Source organism: Myotis brandtii, unplaced genomic scaffold, assembly GCF_000412655.1.
Source record: "Myotis brandtii unplaced genomic scaffold, ASM41265v1 scaffold1167, whole genome shotgun sequence".
Taxonomy (NCBI): domain Eukaryota; kingdom Metazoa; phylum Chordata; class Mammalia; order Chiroptera; family Vespertilionidae; genus Myotis; species Myotis brandtii.
The window spans coordinates 2,021,708-2,040,692 of NW_005354039.1; the positions used below are offsets into that span (position 1 = coordinate 2,021,708).

At 60.6% G+C, this 18,985-nt stretch overlaps 1 protein-coding gene across 1 annotated transcript in view; it reads right to left on the reverse strand.

The window, feature by feature from the left end:
- The window catches only part of ABR (active BCR-related), a 104,495-nt gene that overhangs the window by 7,315 nt on the left and 78,195 nt on the right, over positions 1 to 18,985 (reverse strand). The window contains exons 15-17 of the mRNA XM_014529719.1: positions 2,725 to 2,784; positions 2,363 to 2,472; positions 1,554 to 1,693 (exon numbers count right to left, since the gene is read on the reverse strand). Coding sequence (XP_014385205.1) covers positions 1,554 to 1,693; positions 2,363 to 2,472; positions 2,725 to 2,784 — 310 coding nt within the window. The remainder of the gene's footprint in view (positions 1 to 1,553; positions 1,694 to 2,362; positions 2,473 to 2,724; positions 2,785 to 18,985) is intronic.

An 18,985-nucleotide genomic window follows, 5' to 3' on the forward strand; every position in this document is an offset into this window, starting at 1 on the left:
GGGGAGGTAGGGAGTGGGGGGGGGTGCTGCTGCTGAGGCCTGAACTGGCGAGATGAGGGAAGGAGACCTAGAAAGGGCAGGTCTACCACGGAGGAGTTTTCAGTCAAAGCCACAGACAACAATGCCCCTCCCAGAAGGCACTTGGGGCCCTGGAGATGGTGGAGGGGAGCCAGCCAGCTCAGGCTCAAAGTCTCTCCTTCCCTTGCACCCCCAGGAGCCTGGGAGCTAGCGAGAGCCAGGAATTTGGACTCTGAAGTCAGAAGGATCTGCATTTAAGTCAGGCTCAAAACCTACTAGCTGGGCAAACCTGGGCCAGTGTCTTGACCTCTCTGAGTCTCAGTTCCCTTACCTGTAGCAATGGGAAGGGGCTGGAGGGGAGGGGACCATATGAGAAAGTGCAGGAAGAGCCCTTGCCACAGGGACTCGGAAATGGTCCAGCCCACGCCACCCGACTGCAGGCAGAGGCCGAGGCTCCTCCCTTGCTAATCGGGCCTCTCCATGGAGAGGGCCTCCTGCCTCCACTGGGCTCTCCTGTCCGCTGTGCGCCTGCTGGAGCACCATCTCCCCGCCGCCTCCTCCGGGCTCTCCTGCCCGCTACACGCCTGCGGGAGCACCATCTCCCCGCCGCCTCCACTGGGCTCTCCTGCCCGCTACACGCCTGCGGGAGCACCATCTCCCCGCCGCCTCCACTGGGCTCTCCTGCCCGCTACACGCCTGCGGGAGCACCATCTCCCCGCCGCCTCCACTGGGCTCTCCTGCCCGCTACACGCCTGCGGGAGCACCATCTCCCCGCCGCCTCCACTGGGCTCTCCTGCCCGCTACACGCCTGCGGGAGCACCATCTCCCCGCCGCCTCCACTGGGCTCTCCTGCCCGCTACACGCCTGCGGGAGCACCATCTCCCCGCCGCCTCCACTGGGCTCTCCTGCCCGCTACACGCCTGCGGGAGCACCATCTCCCCGCCGCCTCCACTGGGCTCTCCTGCCCGCTACACGCCTGCGGGAGCACCATCTCCCCGCCGCCTCCACTGGGCTCTCCTGCCCGCTACACGCCTGCGGGAGCACCATCTCCCCGCCGCCTCCACTGGGCTCTCCTGCCCGCTACACGCCTGCGGGAGCACCATCTCCCCGCCGCCTCCACTGGGCTCTCCTGCCCGCTACACGCCTGCTGGAGCACCATCTCCCTGCCGCCTCCCACTGGGCTCTCCTGCCCGCTCTGCGCCTGCTGGAGCACCATCTCCCCGCCGCCTCCTCTGGGCTCTCCTGCCCGCTACACGCCTGCTGGAGCACCATCTCCCTGCCGCCTCCCACTGGGCTCTCCTGCCCGCTACACGCCTGCTGGAGCACCATCTCCCTGCCGCCTCCCACTGGGCTCTCCTGCCCGCTACACGCCTGCTGGAGCACCATCTCCCTGCCGCCTCCCACTGGGCTCTCCTGCCCGCTACACGCCTGCTGGAGCACCATCTCCCTGCCGCCTCCCACTGGGCTCTCCTGCCCGCTACACGCCTGCTGGAGCACCATCTCCCCGCCGCCTCCTACTTGGGCCTCCGACTCACTGGCATCGAAGACGGCCTTCAGCGCCTGGATGTCTGTGGCCACCCCTGAGATCCGGTAGATGCCGACCTCCTCGATGCCCCTCTTCTCCACCTCCTCCACACACTGCCGCACGATGTAGGGCACCTTGGAGCGCTCCCGCCTGGGGGAGGAGAAGGGAGGGAGGGTGGAGGGAGGCCTCCAGTGATGGCTACACAGACCCCTCCCCAAATACTTGGCCTTGGAGAGCTCTAGCCTCTGGAATCAGGAGGTTGGGGCAGGGACAGGGCTGAGAAAGAGGCCATGCCACGCTGCCCACACAGCCCACGCAAGGCCCGCCTGCTGAGGGACAGCAGGACAAAGGGGGAAGCTGGGAGGTAAGCTCCAAGGCTGAGGAGGGAATGGTCCTTAGAACAGGGCTCAGACTCTCATGCTATGGAAGACCCAGCAGGTAACCATCCACGGGAGGCGGGTAGGGCCCTGGAGCCGTGGATGGTGGCGAGCCGAGGATGCCGGCCCTTTTCCGAGGGGCGGCTACTCCTTGGAGTCCAGCCAGCCCCTGCCCAGTTGAAATCTTCCCATTTATGACGAGAGGCTGCCGACCTGGCATCTTCCCAGGCAGCGCCCCGCTGTTTCAATGCTGGCTCGCGTATTTCTAAAGCAGCATGTGCGGCAGAGAATACCCCTCTGCGGGCCGCTTTTGGCTTCCGAACTTGCCACTGTGGCTACTGAACTGGAGGGCAACTGCTCAGGGGCCAGGCGAGGGCAGGCAGGGCTGGCAGGGGCCCTGGGCACTGGCTCAGCCCTCGCACCCGACGGAGGCAGCACCTACTTCGTCACCACGCTGATCTTCACGCCAAAGACGCCGGTCTGCTTTTTGGACGGCGTCCTCTTCAGGCTCATGTCTCGGCTGGTGAACTTCATGGAGAATTCCACTTTGATCTGCTTGGGGGTGAGGCAGGGCGTGAGTGCCCGCGGAGTGCCCCGAAACCTAGGGACCCCTCGCCCGGACTGTAAACAAAGCCCACCTCTTGCACCCAAGGCTCCTGACATTCTGGTAGGGTGGGAGAGGGAAGGGTGTAGGGGGAGAAGGGAGAGGGGCTGGGCTGAGGGGCAGGATAGCACCCGGAGGACACCAGCCAGAGGCCGGGCTGCCCACCCACTGTGCAGACATTTCCTCTCTCTCCAGCTCACCCCGTTCATCTCGATCACATCTGTGTGCCAGTTCTTGGTTTCTACGGTTTGTGGATCCAACTGTGAAGAAAGAAAGAACACACGTGAGAGAGAGATGACAGCTAGAGACCCAGCCAGATCTCTCTGTTGTTCAGCCACTGCTCATAAGCTGGCTAAATGGTCAGGAAGGCAGGAGAGGGGCCTGAGGCTCATCCGGAAATCAACCCTTCAGGGTGGCTTCAGCCTCCAGCCGCCTCCCCCCCCCGCCCCCCGGCCTGGCTAGTGAAGGACTACCCCCCACTCAGTGAAGGAGGCAGCGCACACTGTTAGGTACCTTTGCCCATCACCTCTCATCCACTCCTGACCATCACCCTGTGAGATGGGATTAGCACCCATTTCACAGATGCAGAAACTGAGGCTCACCAACAGTGAGCAATCTGCTTGATCCCCTGACAGGAGGGGATGTAGCCCATGTGGTGGAGGTGCTGAAGGGGAGGCAGTTCGATGCAGACAGAGGTGAAGCCCCGTCTCGGGAGTCAGGCTGCTGGGTCTGAATCCTGGCTCTGCCGCTGGCAGCTGCATGGCCCTGGGAAGTTCTAACCTCGCTAAGGAAGCCGCATTTATTCCGTCTGTTCACTGCAGTCAGTAACAGAACCTTCCTCGCTGGGTGCTCTGGACTCAGTGAGATGCCTGTGGTAAGCGGCTGGTCCCCAACCTCTCGGCAGGGGCGGCCCCCACATGAGGCAGGAGCCCCAGGGAGGGGGGGGGGATGACAGGAGAGGCTCAGAGGCCTCCCTCGCGGGGGACTGGACAAGACTCCGTTTCTCTGACCCAGTGGCCTTCAAACTGTCTTCCCTTGTGCGCCCACAAAATCTGAAAACCATGCACTCTCCGGCACGTTTTAACATCAACATCTGAATATTTCCAAGGCGAGTTTAAATACTTGCAAGGAATAGAATTTCCAAAGTAATGTAAATATTTACATCTTAAAATAAAACTGTTACCTCATTCTCTTAAATGCGTCCGTGAAGTCCAAATAGCATGTGATTCGATACCCAGCGCCCGCCGCGTACAAAGACATCACAGCCCTTCCTGCCCTCGACGCCCCCGCCGCCTCCTCCTCCTGAGCCTGTTTCCAGTCTCTTTTCCCAAAGGGTTTTGCCCTCGTTTGTATTTTTTTTGATGTGAAAGCCTTTTATTTGTCACCCTATTCTATTTCACTTCAATAAAAATATCTGTATAAATGGAAATGAAAGATTTCCTCAGACCACAAGGCTCTAAATATTCAAAACATATTCTGGGTCAGTTATTATAATAATTAGCAGCATACAATAAAAATTAACCACCGCATTGGAAACTGTAATAACTGTTCAGCAGCAAAGGGCCATTTTGGTGGAATGGCGTCCCTTAAGCAGACGGGTAGAGCGTGTTTTCTGTGTTAGTTCATGTGTGTATACGAATAGTATGTTTTGCTAGGGTGAGACAGGGTATAACATCAATTCTGTTCACATTTTGGGGTTTTTTGTTTTGAAAGATGTAAAGAACAAAGCATCCTGTTCACATAAAGAAGTAGATGAGGCCTAAGTAGTTTTATTGTAGCAATGTTAAGCAATATTTAACTTCTTTCTTTGTTGGTTGCTTTAAATTGCACATATACCCATTGTCAAAATTTATTTTAAACAACCTCTCAGCTGCCAATTTCCATCAGTTGTAAAAAACAACGAAGAGAAGCCTGGTGACAGGACCTATCACCCAGCCATTAGCCTTTCATCTTTTCAACACCTGCCCCAGCATTCCAAGTGGCCCCTCTGCTGTGCACCCAGGAGGTGGCAGACCCGGCCACGTCCCCAGCGAGCCTCGAGCTCCCCTGCAGAGAGAGGTGATGGTCAAAGGCCCTTCACCAGACGATCGCTTTTAGACAACAGCACCGACGGGAGCTGAGGATCTGCAAACTGACTCCCTTGAAACTCCCCCTGCCATGTAGCCCTTGGAGAGTCCCTGCACACCCCAGGGACACGTGCACGGTCTGAACCCCGCTGCTCAACAGGCCTCACCGCGGAGGAAACCCACCCGGGGCAAGCCAGGGCGTGCAGGGCCCTGGGGCTTCCTACAGCTCGAGGGAAGTCCTTCCTGAACCTTCCATCATGCACACACCAGCGAGGGACAGGCACCCAAGCACCTGGTGGGTCTGGGGTCTGCATCTGGGCCAGCTTTGGTCCAGGCCCAGCCTTCAGCAGTCAGTTCCTTACCCGAAGAAGGGACAGAATTGAGAACAGGAGAGAGGAGAGAGGTGTGGAGAGAACCGAGCACCGCCGTGCTCCCCACCCAACCCCTCCCCACACACAGGGAAGCGTGTGGGATGCACCAGCGGGGCTGCTGCCCAGCTCTCAGCCCCGGAAGCCTTGGGGCCAGGGGTCCTACTGGGTCCCAAAGGAAGCCCCGAGGTCGGCCTCACTTTCCTGAAGCCTCCCTCCCTTGGAAACTTCATTTAGTCCCAACCCCTCACCAGCCTTCATCCCAGCCAGAAGGCGGGGTCTCGGACACGGGGCCTGGGTCTGCCCCCAGCTGCTCTGTCAGCAGAGGCAGACGCTAGCCTTGGAGCACACATTCTGCAGTGACCACCCTTTTAACGACGGTCTCTCCAAGCACCAGCATGAACCTCAGCCCAACTCCATGGTCACGGCACCTGGCCAGAATCACCTCAGGCCACTCTGCCGCCCCAGCCTCCCCTGACAGCTGCCATGGACTGAGCCAGGGGCCCCTCCATGGGTCCTGCAGTGGAATCTGGACACAGCCCGAGTGGGAAAGGGTAGGGACGGAGAGCCCAGATGTTCGTGCCTCTCTCAACTGTGTGAATTGGGGCGAGTCACATTACCTCTCTGAACCTGAGTTTCCTTGCAGGGGGTGTCCGTACGCACCTCAGAGGGTTGCTATGGAAAACAGCAACAGCAAATGCTGACTTGGGAGCATCTCCGGTGAGTCTGGCACTCCGCCAAACCCTTTATGTGCAGCATCTCAATGAACCATCATCACAAGCCTCATAGGTGTAAGCTTTGATAGCTGCTCCCATTGTACAGATGGGGACATGGAGGCTTAAAGAGGACGAGGACCCAGCCTAGTGCCACACATCTACAAAGCGTGAGCTGGGGGACAAAGTCAAGTCTCTCGGACTCCTCTGCTCGGCTAACCCTGCAAGACAGAGCACCTGGCCTGGCGCCGGCACCTCTGGGCAAAGACGACGGCTGCTGTTACCGTTATTTATTTAGAAGGGAGACATCAGGGCTCCTGGCTCATGGACTGGCACCTGGGGCAGACCTGGTGCTGGCAGGCGCCGCCAGCACAACCCTTCTGTTACTTCTCTCCCCACGACTTCTGTTCTAGTTGCCAAGTCGCAGCCCTACATTTTCCTGGGAGCAGCGGAGACAGGAAAAGCAACTCATGCTAAGGCCCAGAGCTAGCCCTGCTTCCTCCAGAAAGCCTTCCGGGAAACCCCAGGCCTCGGGAACCTCCCGTTCCCTCTGCCCCCTGCACTAAGGCCTGGCCCTCCGCAGCCTGCCGGCACCATTTGCAGCTGTTCTGCACGCACCAGCCTGTCCGAGGCCAGATCAGTTTTACCGAAAGTTCCCACCACCACCCAAGTTCCCACCGCCGCCGCATTCCCGATCCCCTCTCCAGGTGCACCCTGGTACCCGCTCAGGGAGGCCTGCCCAGCCCTCCGGCGCCCCGACAATGGCGCTCTGTCTCCCAGGAGGCCAGCAGCCTCTAGAAGCCAAGTCTATTTCAGGATGTCATTTAAATACAGAGAAGGGAGGGTGCAGAGTAGAGGGACATGGCACGTTTTCCAGAGAAATGATGCTGCCTGCATTGCTGTGGCTATTTATAACCCCTGGGAAATGTGGACTCTGCTATTTCCTGATTAGATTAGTGCTGGGGGCAGAGGGGCCGGCCCCTGGGACGGCGTGGATGGGGACACCTGACTGCTCACCCTCCAGTCCCAGCGGATACGGGCCATCCACCGCCCTGCGGAGCAGGCACCCGGGGACCTCAGATCACCTGAGGGAGGGAGGGAGGCAGACGGGGCTGCAAAGGGCCAGGCTGGGGAGACCCCCAGAGGGCCCCTCCTTCACCCTACAGGAAATACACACACAGTGGGGCTCCCCAAGGTGGGGCCCAGGCAGGAGACAGAAACGGGCCACAGGACATGCTGGAGAAAGTGATGAACGAGTGGGCTGTACATGGCCACTGGGAGCAGCTCAACCATGTTGAGCAGCCTTTGCATTTGGACTTGGTCTGATCATGTCTGCCTACCCAGACGTCTCTCTGTCAGGGAGAATCGGCCGACCTCTGGGACTGATGTCCAGGAGAGAACCACTAGGGCCCCTGCCACGGAATCTTGGGCGCCTGGGGGAACCCTGCGTCCCCACCTGGGAGGCCGCAGACTCGGGGAGAGTGGCAGGAGCTGGGAGGCCACCTGACCTAGCTGGGCCTCAGCGGCCTCGTGTTCGGGACGGGAAACACCCAGCGGCCTGGCAGAGGCCCGAGGATCAGAGGACCCGAGGGCAGGGGCGGGTGCTGAGTGCGCACCTGAGCACCCTCCCGATGGTGGTGTCACCTTCATTTTGGGAATGTCCTCAGGGGTCCCCTCTGAGGGGGTCTCAGCCCTTCCTCCCGCCCCTTTGTCTCCAGCCTGGGGCAGGTGACCCCGTGCTGGCCGTTCATGGCTCCCCCTGGCCCTTGGGATTCCAGCGGCACCGGAGAGTCTGGGGTCCCCATCCTGTTCTCCTGAGTAGGTGACAGAGCCCACGATCCAAACCGGGTCCTTCTGAGGGGGGGCAAGTCTTCCCACTATACACACGCCTTCAACCTCCCAGCCGGCCCGAAGTCTGCCACCACCCTCCCCTCCCCTCACATGGGCTACTGCAATCCATGAGGGGCCTGTGGTGGCCCTTCTATGACAGCACGGCCGGGGGAGGGGGCGGGGGCGGGGGCGGCACAGGCACAGAGGTGCTCACGGGGTGATGGGTCCATGCAGACCTAGAGACCTATTCACCAGGGGCCCAGGGCTCTCAGGACTCCACTTCTTCCCCCCAGTCCCTCGATGCTAACCCTTCCGTTAGAGCCCCACTGTCCTCCCAGCACAGCCCCTGCCCGGCCTCTGTCCCTCTGCAGGCCGAGCACGCCTGGGCTCTCCGGGCCGCGGCCTGCCCTGAGTGGCGGCGTGGACGTCCCTCGAAGCCCAGCGTTGTCTTTAGGACTAATAAGAACTAAGTGCTCTAACAGTAAGGAGTCAGTTGGGCACAGCGACGCTGTCGCCCTAAGAGGTGGGTGGGGGCTGAACGGGGAGGCAGAGCTGTCTGGCCGTGTTTCTGGGGATGCCTGCCAGAGGCGGTGCTGGCTGTGACCAGGCCCCGAGCCGGTGCCCTGACTGCCTGGGGCCCGCTTCCGGTGGCTCCCAGGCCTGGGCCACGGTGGCGGTCCCGGCTGGCTTTCCCCTGCCTCCTCCGGGTGCATTCACATGCCCTGGGCTGGGTCCCCCGCAGACACCAGAGCCAGCCTGTCATTGGGACAGACCACAGGCGTGAGAGGCCGGGCAGGGCTGGCAACGGGGGGAACAGGGAGCTGCCAAGAGCCTGCTCTCCTCCCTCCGGGGGAGGGTACTGGAGGATTCCATCGACGTGGCAGGGTGGAGTGGGAGGGGGTGCCAGGGCCTAGATCCTGGCCTCCAGCGCAGCAGCCGGGTCAGGGAGACCAGGTTCTGTAAACTCCCCCGCCTTCCCAGAGGCCTGCCTTCCCCCCATGGCCACGCAAGCTCTGCCCTCCAGCCCTCACCCCGCAGGGTCAGGCCCCACTCCCAGGCCAGCACACGACAGGCTTGTGCCAGGCACTGGGATGGGCCACTGGCCTCGGCTTGCCTCCCCCAACCCCCTGCCCAGAACTTTGAAGTTCCCAGAGGCCCACATATGGAAAGGGTTTGGCCGCTCTGAATGAGGCTTTTATTGAAGGCAGGTTAGCCTCATGGCCCCCCCGTGACCTGCCCTCCCCAGTGCTCTGCGTTCCCGCGTCCAGCTTGCCCCCTGCCTGCCGCACGTTGAGCCCTTGGGCCGGGCACTGCTGCAGACAGAACTCACACCCGGGCTGCTTCAGGAGACCCCAAGGCTGGGCACAATTCTCCGGAGCCCCGGGCCCTGTCTTTTCAGAGCTGGCCCCCCAACGCTGCCTTCCCTGCCGCAGACTTCACCCCAGAACCAGGCGTCAAACTAACAGCCAGGAAGCTGCCCCACCCCAGCTCAGGGACACGCTGTGGGCACAGGGTAACAAGGACAGGGTCACTCGGGAAAAGGAACTGGTCAGGGTCAAAGCAGCACAGAGCAGCCCCCGGCGGCCCTGTCTCCAACCGGAAGGGCCCACTTAGAGGTCAGAGTCCGAGGCGAGAGGCCACCTGAGGTCCTGGCTGGGACGCTTCATGCTGGCAGCCACGGCGAGGCCAAGGCGAGCCTTCGGGACCGCCGTGGGCTCAGTGGCCTCCCTCTGAACTTGGGTACTTTGGTAAAAATGATGAAAGACCTTCGCTGAGGGTGACTTCATCCTCCCTTTCCCAGCCAGGAAGGCTATCCGGGCACAGAGCCTGTTAGTAAGAATGAGAGGCACCAGCAATTCCACTGCCTGTGCCCATGGAGGGGCCTCCCAGTGGCCGCTTCCCTGGCCCTGCACACCACAGCGTGCTGGCTGGGAACCACACACAGCAAGGGGAGTGGGCAGGCCCCCCCGCACCCAGCTCGGCCCCATGGGCACCCAGACAACTAGACAACTGAGAAGCAGCACAGGCCCCAGCAGGCTGGGGGCATCCTCCTTGCAGGACGGTAGGATGGCTAGGATCCGGCTGCCTGGGTTTCAACACGGCCCTGCACTAAGCCGCTCACAGGACCTCATCTGTGTCATCTCTGAGCCTCAGTTTCCCCATCTGTAAAATGAGTGGCTAATAATAACAGCCCCTCGTAGGTCGCCAGGGCTAAGAACAATGCCTGGAACTCAGCCTGGGCTCAAAGCGTGCCGGCATCACTAACTGGGCTACCCTCTCTGTGCTTCCCGCGGCGCTTAGGTTAAAACCGAACTCCTCGCGTGGCCGGCGAGGCCCTGCACACTCTGGCCCCTGCCCACTCCGTCTGGGGTCAACTACACTCCCCACGCAGCCTCTGTCCACCTCTGCACACACCGCGGTCACCCCGGTCGCAGGGTTTGTGCCCTGCCGGTCCTTCTGCCTGGAACGCACTGTCCCAGATCTATCAAGAGTCCTATTTGTCATTTCAATCTTAGTTCAAAATTATCTCTCTCAGCAAGGCCTCTCCCTCCCCATTACCCTCTAATCCATTACCCATCCATTAATTTTTTGGTTAACCCTCACCCAAGGATATTTTTTCCATTGGATTTTTAGAGAGTGGAAGGGAGGGAGGGGAAGAGGGGAGAGGGAGAGAAAGAGAAAGAGGAAGATCGATGGGTTGCCTTCCGTGCTCATCCTGACTAGTGCCGGGGAGTGAACCTGCAACCCAGGTATGTGCCCACGACTAGGAATCGAACCCAAGACCCTTTAGTGTGCAGGCCGATGCTCTAACCACTGAGAAGCACAGCCAGGGCCTGAAATCTCATTCACTGCCTGACTCCTATAGACAGAACGTTCCATGAGAGCAAGGCCCCTCTGCCTGGGCCACCTGTGGAGTGGCCAGCCCTCTGAAGGTGCCCCGTCAATATTCAGGGACTAAATGAACTAATTGGGATGCGGGGGATGGAGAAAATGCCTTCCCACCAGGGCTCCTTCAGGACCAGGGTCGAGAAGGCCCACCCACCTCCCAGCGAAGGGCTGGCCTGGGCCCAGGCGCAGCCCGTGGCCTCTCTCACTCAGTCTTTCCCAGTGTGCTGAGAGTTTAAGGCTTAGGAATAGGAATCTTGAGCCGTGGCCAAGATCATCATGTGAACTGGATCTAGGAGATCACCCTGCACAGCCCCTTCGTTCTACGGATGCCAGGGAACCACAGAGGTGAAGGGATTTGCCCAGGGTCACGTGCCAGGTTAAGACAGTGCCACACCAGCCTGAGGGGCGGGAGCTCTCCAAGGAGGAGCCAGAGCGAGAAAGAGGCCTCTGGTGTCTGATGGGAAGGGGCACTGTGGCTGTCACTGGCTCTGCACGTCGGAGGCACCAACCCTGGGGTGTCACTGTCCAGGACAGTGGCCCTTCCAGCTTCTCTCTCAGCCACAGCAGAACCAGGGCACTCACTGCGGGGTCACGGGGCCCTCCCAGCCTCCCTGCAGAAGAATCCCAAAGGGCGGCTTCCATGGCCGCTGCCCACCTCCCTAGGGCCCCTCCTGGGGACGACAGACAGTGGGGCTTAGTCTAAGGCAGTGATGGCGAACCTATGACACCCGTGTCAGAGGTGACACGCGAACTCATTTTTTTGGTTGGTTTTTCTTTGTTAAGTGGCATTTAAATATATAAAATAAATATCAAAAATATAGGTCTTTGTTTTACTATGGTTGCAAATATCAAAAAATTTCTTCAGTCCTCAGTCCAACGCTCTATCCACTGAGCCAAACCAGCCAGGGCATCAAAAAATTTCTATATGTGACACGGCACCAGAGTTAAGTTAGGGTTTTTCAAAATGCTGACACGCCGAGCTCAAAAGGTTCGCCATCACTGCTCTAGGGTGCACGGGAGCTCTCAGAACACGGCACCTGCTGACCAGCTCCCAACAATGTGGGCAGCCGGCAAGGCCACTCGGCAGAGGGCTTGCCAGTGCCCGGCAACTCCCGCAACCAGCACCTGCAGAAGTTTCTGGGCTCTTTCCAAAATGGCTGCCCTCCTGGGGCCTCACTGCCCCTGGGTTCTCCTGCAACACTGGGCTCCGGCAGCCTTGGCCTTCCGGGAACCCCCTTGGCTGGCAGGCTCAGCTCCCCCTGGTCCGGGGCCATCCAAACGCCGGGGCACCAAGCCCAGCGTGGCTGCCTGGCCGGGCCACCTGTGGGTCCCAGGGGTGCCGGGGGGCGCCAGCGGCTTCTCTAACCTCCCCAGGTGCCAACCAACAGCACCGGCCCAGTTCACTTAGAGCGAGCACGGGGCTCCCACCGTGGGGTCTGTGACCCTCTCTAAAATCTCAGTTTGTGGGTCTGGTTGGCTCTGAGTCTGACTCTCAGAGTCAAGGGCACCTGCCCTGTGGAAGCACACGGGCCTCGCGGGAGCCGGCTCGGAGGAGAAGGGGGAGCACTGGGGTCGGGAGGCCACCGTGTGACCCTAGGAGAACGGTCCTCTCTCTCCAGGGAGCCAGAAAGTGCTGTGAGAAGCAGAGTGACGCAGGAATGCAGGGTGACCACGCCACTCACCTCCGGCCCCCCAGCTGGCCCACACGGAGGCCCTGGAGGAGAGGAGCGGCTGCAGGGTCCCCCAGGCCTAGGGGAGCACCACTGTGCCCCGCCCACGGCGGAGGGAGCACTAGGGGTTGGTGGGCAGGTGCATGGTGAAGACCGGGGTGCAGGTCCCTTCCCTTTAGCCAACAAGGTGGAGAGGGGTGGAGCCAAGGGGACGGGTCAGGGCTGAGCAGTGGGCAGCCAGGGCAGGACAGATGTCCGTTGCATAAGGTTTCAAGCTCTTTCTTGATGCCTAGAGCCAGGTCATGAAATAAAGTAAGTGAGCTCACGCCGTAGCGATGTTATACCCCAGCACCCTTGCCCCCTCCACAGCCCGCGAGCCTGGGTGTATGTATGGGGTGTGCATACCCGGTGCCACCTGCGAGGAAGAACTGTCCCTGTAAACGCCAGCCCCTGGGAGGGGCCAGGAGCTGCCTGTGGTGGCAATCAAGGAGGTAAAGAGAGGGACCCTCCTGAGCCCGAAGGTTCCCCAGACAGGTGGCTCCTCATCCTGCCCTTCCTCAGGGACCCCTCTGACGCTCCCTAGAAGCAGAGGGGAGCAAACCCCACCACAGAGCAGGCGAACTCAGCAAACCCCTCAGTTGACCTTGCCGGCCTCCAGCTTCCAGAGAGAAGCTCCGTGGAGGCAGGGAATTCTCAGACCCGCATGGCGGCCCCTCAATGCAGCGACAAGGTCATCAGGAACCAACCTCACCTCTCCCCACTCCCCTGGACCCTGCCCGACCCCCCACCTCCGGCTGGTATCTGGCCTGGCCGCAGGGCAACAATGGGGCCTAGATTTCCCCATCAGAGCCCCAGACAAGTACTCTGGCCTCCCCGCACTGGGGCCCTCCTAGCCCTCAATGGCTCCCGCAAGCGACCCCATTAGAACCCTTGGACACTTCAGGGGGTGGGGTTTGCCCCTCCCCCTCCAAGTGCAACTTTAGAAGCAGGCAGGGTGGGAGGAAGGACAGGCACGGAGCCTGGTCTCCTTGAGTGTGATTTGGAGCAAATTTAAAAAAAACAAGAAAAAGGAGAAATGCGAGGTTAAAACGCCAAGAGGACTGGCAGAGCCCACAAACCCAAATGCCACGTGTCTCCTCTGCGAAATGCTTGCAACAACAAGCCAACTGCCAAGTCAGAGGTCGGAGTGAGGCTTCGGCCCCAGAGCTCTCTTTGGGGATAAGAACGACCCCACCATCGCCCCCGGGACCCAAAGGGGAGCCTGTGAGTGGGCCCTGAGCAGACTCCCCGGGCCAGAGGCCCTACAGGTGAGTCCTGGGACTTTTCCATCTGCCCCGATTCTCCAGCCCCAGCACAGCGGCCCCAGATGAGTCCCCCCCCCCCCCGCCTTTCATCTTTGGTTAAATGGGAGCAGGAGGGCCACAGGTGACTGGGGCATCCACCACATCAAATCCTTAGTGCCCAGTTACTGAGGCGGCCCCTCCTGCCAGGCTGGGCAGTCCCTGGCACCCTTCCCCCACCCCACCTAAGCTGCTACCTGATCCAAAAAATAGAAGATAAATAAAAACTAGGTTAATGCAGCTGGGAAGGGAAGTGGGCAGAGGGCCTGGCTCCACAAGGCCTGCCCCCCCTCAGCCCAGCACAGCACAGCAGGCATAGGAGGGCGGATAGACGTCCCTGTCGTCCACGGTGCAGACCCCGTGTCCATGACACCGACAGACTTTGCCAGAAGTCTGGGGCTGGGAGACCGAATCACCCGCCACACAGAGCATCCCAGCGCCAGAGCCACCCTGCAGCTGCATTGATGCCAATCCGCTCAGCAGCCCAGCGCCTGGCTGGCCCGCCACTCTCGCCCAGAGAGCACCATGAGACATGGAGCCAACAGGCACCCCCAGAGGCAAAGCCCGCTGAGGAACTCCTGAAGTGGACCCTTGGCTTTGCCAGTCACGGATACACAGGGAGAGAATAAAAAATCTGGAAAAGTGTGGGGTTTTAGGGTTTAAAGTTGCTCCCTACCCTCCGGGCACCTCCCCAAAGGTGCAGGTAAATCGGAAGGGCTCTGTTTGGCTGGCGCCCTGCCAGGCTCCTGCTGGGTCAGTTTCTTGCCAACCTCGAGGTCTGTGACTGGACGAGGAGCTTTGGGCTGATATCTGCTGGCCTCAGCAGGGTTTGGGGAGAAGGGGTGCAGGGGGGATGGCTCCGTGCTGCCGGGCACAGACAGCTGCCTCAGCACAGAGGGGCTCTGGTAGCAGCTGAGGCCAGCAGGGCTCTGCCAGCCTGGTCCCCGGAGAGGCTGAAGGTGACCGAGCGGCCAATGCAGGACAGCTCAGGTTGCTGCCCGGCCCAGCACTTTCCAGGACCGATGTCACCTCGGGGAGGTCAAGTGCGCCCCACTGGCAGGGGAAGAAACTAGACCGGGAGCCAATGGGCCCCAGAGCACTTCCTCTTGGCAGGTGCCAGGAACCTCTGCTGGCTGGCAGCGAGGACTTGTGCAAAGGGCCCCCTTCTGAGTCCGGGAGAGCTCGCAACTCCCCGTCAGCCACGCAGACCAGCCAAAGCCTCCCTGTGACTACCTTGCAGGGCAGGGCTCTGGCCACCAGGACACCTTGCTCAGGCAGTTCATTTGTCTGCAGTTATCAAGCACTGACTGTGTGCTAGGCCCTGCGTCTGGCTCTTCCTCGGACGCCCGATGCCAGGGCCCGAAGCCAGCCCCGAGGCAGCCTGCCCAGCTGCAGACAGTCAGCTTCTATCTCGACTTTAATCCCCACCCAGGTCTGGGGCTGCAAGCAGGATGGGCAGTCTTCCCTGGCTCGGCTTGCTCTGGACTGCCCGTTGGGTCAGGAACCCCCTGGCACACGGACTGAGTTGCCTGGTGCCTGGCTGGCACTGGGCCAGCAGTCAGCTGGGTGGTCCCTGAAGAGGCAGCCTATGGACCCCAGACTCAGCAGCGGCTCTGCCTCCCACCAAATCCCTCCTCCCTGGTGGGCAAGGATGCCACAGTCCCATACAAAGAAACCTCCCGCGGCTGATGGCGTTGAGGTGCCACTGTCCGTGCCCCTCAGCATAGGGGCAGCCAGCAATGTCCACTGGATACAAGGGGTTAGGGTCTTGGCTGAACACCGGGGGGGGGCGGGGAGGGAGGGCACTGGTGCCCAGGAGCCCCTTGCCTAGTCTGTTCATATCCTGGACTCAGAAAGGAGCCGGGCAATCCTCTCCCACAGGAGACAACCCCCCTTCCCCAAGGCAGAGAAAGCAGCCGGGGTCAGCGGCGGGGGTAGCAACCAGCATTAATCATCGAATTGAGGCCACGGAGAGCAGACCTAAAGCAGCCCCCAGGTCTGTCCCAGGACTCCACAGTCAGGCAGCAGCTGGGATGGCGCTCCACAAGGAGGGGCAGAGCGCCCCCGGCACCGGCACCCCCAGGGGCCCCAGCACCCCGCCCTCTCTCAGTCCCTCTAGTCCACCCCCTCCGGTCCCGCAAGTCCCCCACCAGCACCTTTTGGCGAAGCAGCTTGCTGCGCACACGGCCCCAGAGCCGGGCGCCCGTGTTGGGGGGCCGCTTGCTCCCCGGCTCCTCCAGCGGATCCAGGCAGCAGCGCTCCAGCGGCTCGCACACCGCCTTCAGGCTGCAGTCGGGCTGAGGCAGGACGTCGGTCATGCCGGCGGCGGCCCACAGACAGCGGCGCAGGCACCGGAGCTCAGAGCTCAGTGCAGATAGGGAGCGTCCGCGTCCGGAGCCCCGAGCGCGCAGCCCCCCAGCGGCGGCACAGTTACTGGAGTGGGGCCGGGAAGCGCATGGTGCGAGGCGAGGCTTTCTCCTCCCCTGTCCCTCCTCCCGGAGAGGAGAGGCTGCCGGGGAGCCCGATTGGGGCTCTCTGCTCGCCTCCTGGTCCCTGGTCCCAGCACCCGAGTGCGTGCGCCACAGACCGGCCCGGGAGAAGCGTCCAGGGGAGGTCCCCGCCTCCACCGAAGGAAGTGACTCAGGCACTGGAGGCTGCCCCCTCCAAAAACCCAACCTCCCGGTTTTAACTCCTGGCAGGCTGGGGCTCCTCCTCGCCGACCCTGCCTCTCTCCCTCCGGCCCCTACTAAATAAAGTTTGACAAGCAGCTAAACACAATCCAGTCCCCGCGCCTCTGGATCCCGGTTAACCCCTTCACCGCCAGGCTGCTCCCTGGGCCCGGAGGGGAGGGGAGGGAGGCTTGGGCGGAGCCAGGAGGGGCGAGCGGGGGGGCTCAGGGCCAGGAGCTGCGTGTTGGCCATCAACAGCCGGTCCTTTGTCCTGGAAAAGAAGCTGTGGCCCTGGAGGTCTGCCTCCTTACCCCCAAGGTGCCTCCCTCAACAGGGCCAGGCAGGCATGTACCAGCAGCCAAACCTCCTGGCTCCGCCCAAGTGGGGAAGGAGGGCTCGGCTGCTATGGGCCCTCTCCTTGGACATGAGCAAAAGCCAAGGGTGACACTGGTCTCTGGTGCTCACCAGAGGTGCTCCTCACGCGGCCACCTTTCACCACGCCCTGTGCACTGGGCCAGAGACACCCGAAAAAGGCTTGTGCTGTAAGGGGCAGAGGATGCCCACTGGCCAAGGGGCACTCAGCCACTTTGTCTGCGCTGGGTGCCGTGGGAGCTAGGGACGTACGGACTTGTTTTTGGCCATCAAGTTGGTGAATGTTTTAGCCAAAGACTGAGAAGTGAACCGTTTTTGCATGGTGACAATACAAAGTAGAGCATTGGAAAAACTTCCCATACACGTTTTCCAGAGAAAAGAGAAAGGCCTGAGCTCAAAATGATTAGGGTGCAAACCCAGAGGCGCGCAGGACGGCACACCATGGCAGAGCGAGGCTCGGGGTCGGAAGGAAACCAGTATCTTCATGGTGCCAACCATGAGCGGGGTCCCATTCAAAGGGCTTTCAAGTATCTGACTGCATTTAAGTCTCACACCTTCTGTGATGTTGGTGTGATCGTTCCAGTTTTAGTATCAACGAGACGGGGGCTCAGGGAGGTCAAGTTCTCCTGTGAGGTCATGCGGCTGCGGCCGGGAGTGCTCACAACCACTACGTCTCACTGAAATGTGGCTGGTTTTTTGGATTCAGGAAAAGAGCTGAGTCAGGACATTTCTTGGTTACCCCAGGCGGGTGGGTCAGGGCACAGAACCAGCCCTTGGCCTCTGGAATACCCCTGCTGGGCCTCAACCAGTGCACAGGCCGTGAGGTTTAACATCAGAGCCCTCGGTGCCTTTGGAGGCAGGGGTGGCGGCTTCACTGCAGATTAGCCAACCCGATCACAGTGAGAGCCGCCCTTTACTGAGAATTTACTAGGCAACAGTCCCCACGCTGAACCTGCACATGGACTGGCTCACTCAGTGCTCCCCAACCTTATGAAGTACTGGCACTCCCATTTGCCACTCGAGGAAAATAAGGACACCGTGAAGTTGAGCAACGTGCCCAAGGCCAAGCCGGGCCATGAACAGAGGTCTGGCTGACCTCACTGCCCTGTGGCAGGATCTGGTCCTGCATTGCCTTCTGCCTGGCAGGGGGAGGCGGGGTCCTGGGCCCTGTTGGGCTCCGGAGGGGTGGGGTGGGGGGGCTCCAGGGCACCCAGACCAGCCCCATCTCCTCCAGGCCTCCACACTCCACACCCGCTTCTGCACAGTGCGGACGGGCTGGGCTGCCAGGCTGCACAGAGCCTCTTCATACCAGAACTTAAGTTGCCTAAAGCCACCGCAGCTAAACGGACTGAGCCACATAGCTTTTCCAGCACCCAAGGGCGAGGGGAAGAGCCCCACAGAGGCAGCAGCACACCCGTGTCCCCTGCCCAGCTGAGGCCCGAGCCACCCTTCCTGCCCCATCCCTCACCTGCCTCTCCCAGGCCACCGGCGTGCCACCCCTGAAGACAGTCTTTCTCCAGCCCCATGGGGGCCAGCCAGCTTCCTCACCCCGTCTGCCACAAAACCCACTAGAGGCCTCATTTCTTCATCCCATTCATTTCATTCAAGAGGCCTTGACTGAGGGTCTACGTGCCCGAGCCTGGGGCAGGGGCTGAGGAACCACAGAAATTAATCAAAAGCCTGCACTTGTCAACGCTTACAGCCCAAGAGAGGAGAGGAGACATGGGCTTAAACACCTCTCAACAGGAGGCAGAAAGGCATCCAGGCATTTGGCACGTATTAATTGTGCCCCTGCCCTAGGTCGTACTCAGATGGGCAAAGCACCGTCTTTGCCCTCAAGAAATCCAGTCTTATGCTGTAAGAACAGCACAGATAACGAGCCATGAAAGCCTAGAGAAAGGAGAGAAAATTTCTAGCCAGAGGGAACCAGGGAAGGCTTCCTGGAGGAGGAGGGGTGGTGTGGCTTGAACAGTTGTGGAAAAAAGCCACCCGCCCTAGCTTTACTCTGCATCCCTCAGCGAATGTGCAACTGCTGGTTGTGTAACTGGCTGGTAAGGCGCCATTATAATTGCTGACCACATTCACCTGCAACAGACACATGATCAGCGCCTGGCACCACCGGCTGGTAAACTTCAGAACTGGCCCCTCGCTGGCTTTCTAAGGCCTCTTCCCTCTATTTGGGTCACATTTCCCAGGATGCAGTTTGGGGGAAGGCTGCGCAGGGTGTGCCTGCCCCCCATCTGCAGGTGTGTGGGAGAAGGGGGACAGACTAGATCCTGTTCCCAAAGCTCTGCGCTTGTCTGTCTTAGGAACCCCAGGCTCAACACTTGTCTGGGTAAGGCCAGTTCTGATTGGATGAAAGATGGCCAACTAGTCTCCATGGTGACATAAGCGCCTCAGCAGATGGGTAGCTGTCAGGAGGCTGTTCCCTTGAGCTGCTCATCTTTCCCTTCCTCCCTGTGGGCTGGGAGCTCTCTCTGGGGATAGCACAAATTTGCCTTCTCTCCCCCCAAGCCTGACTCAGTTTTTCCTGGAGTTGATGGT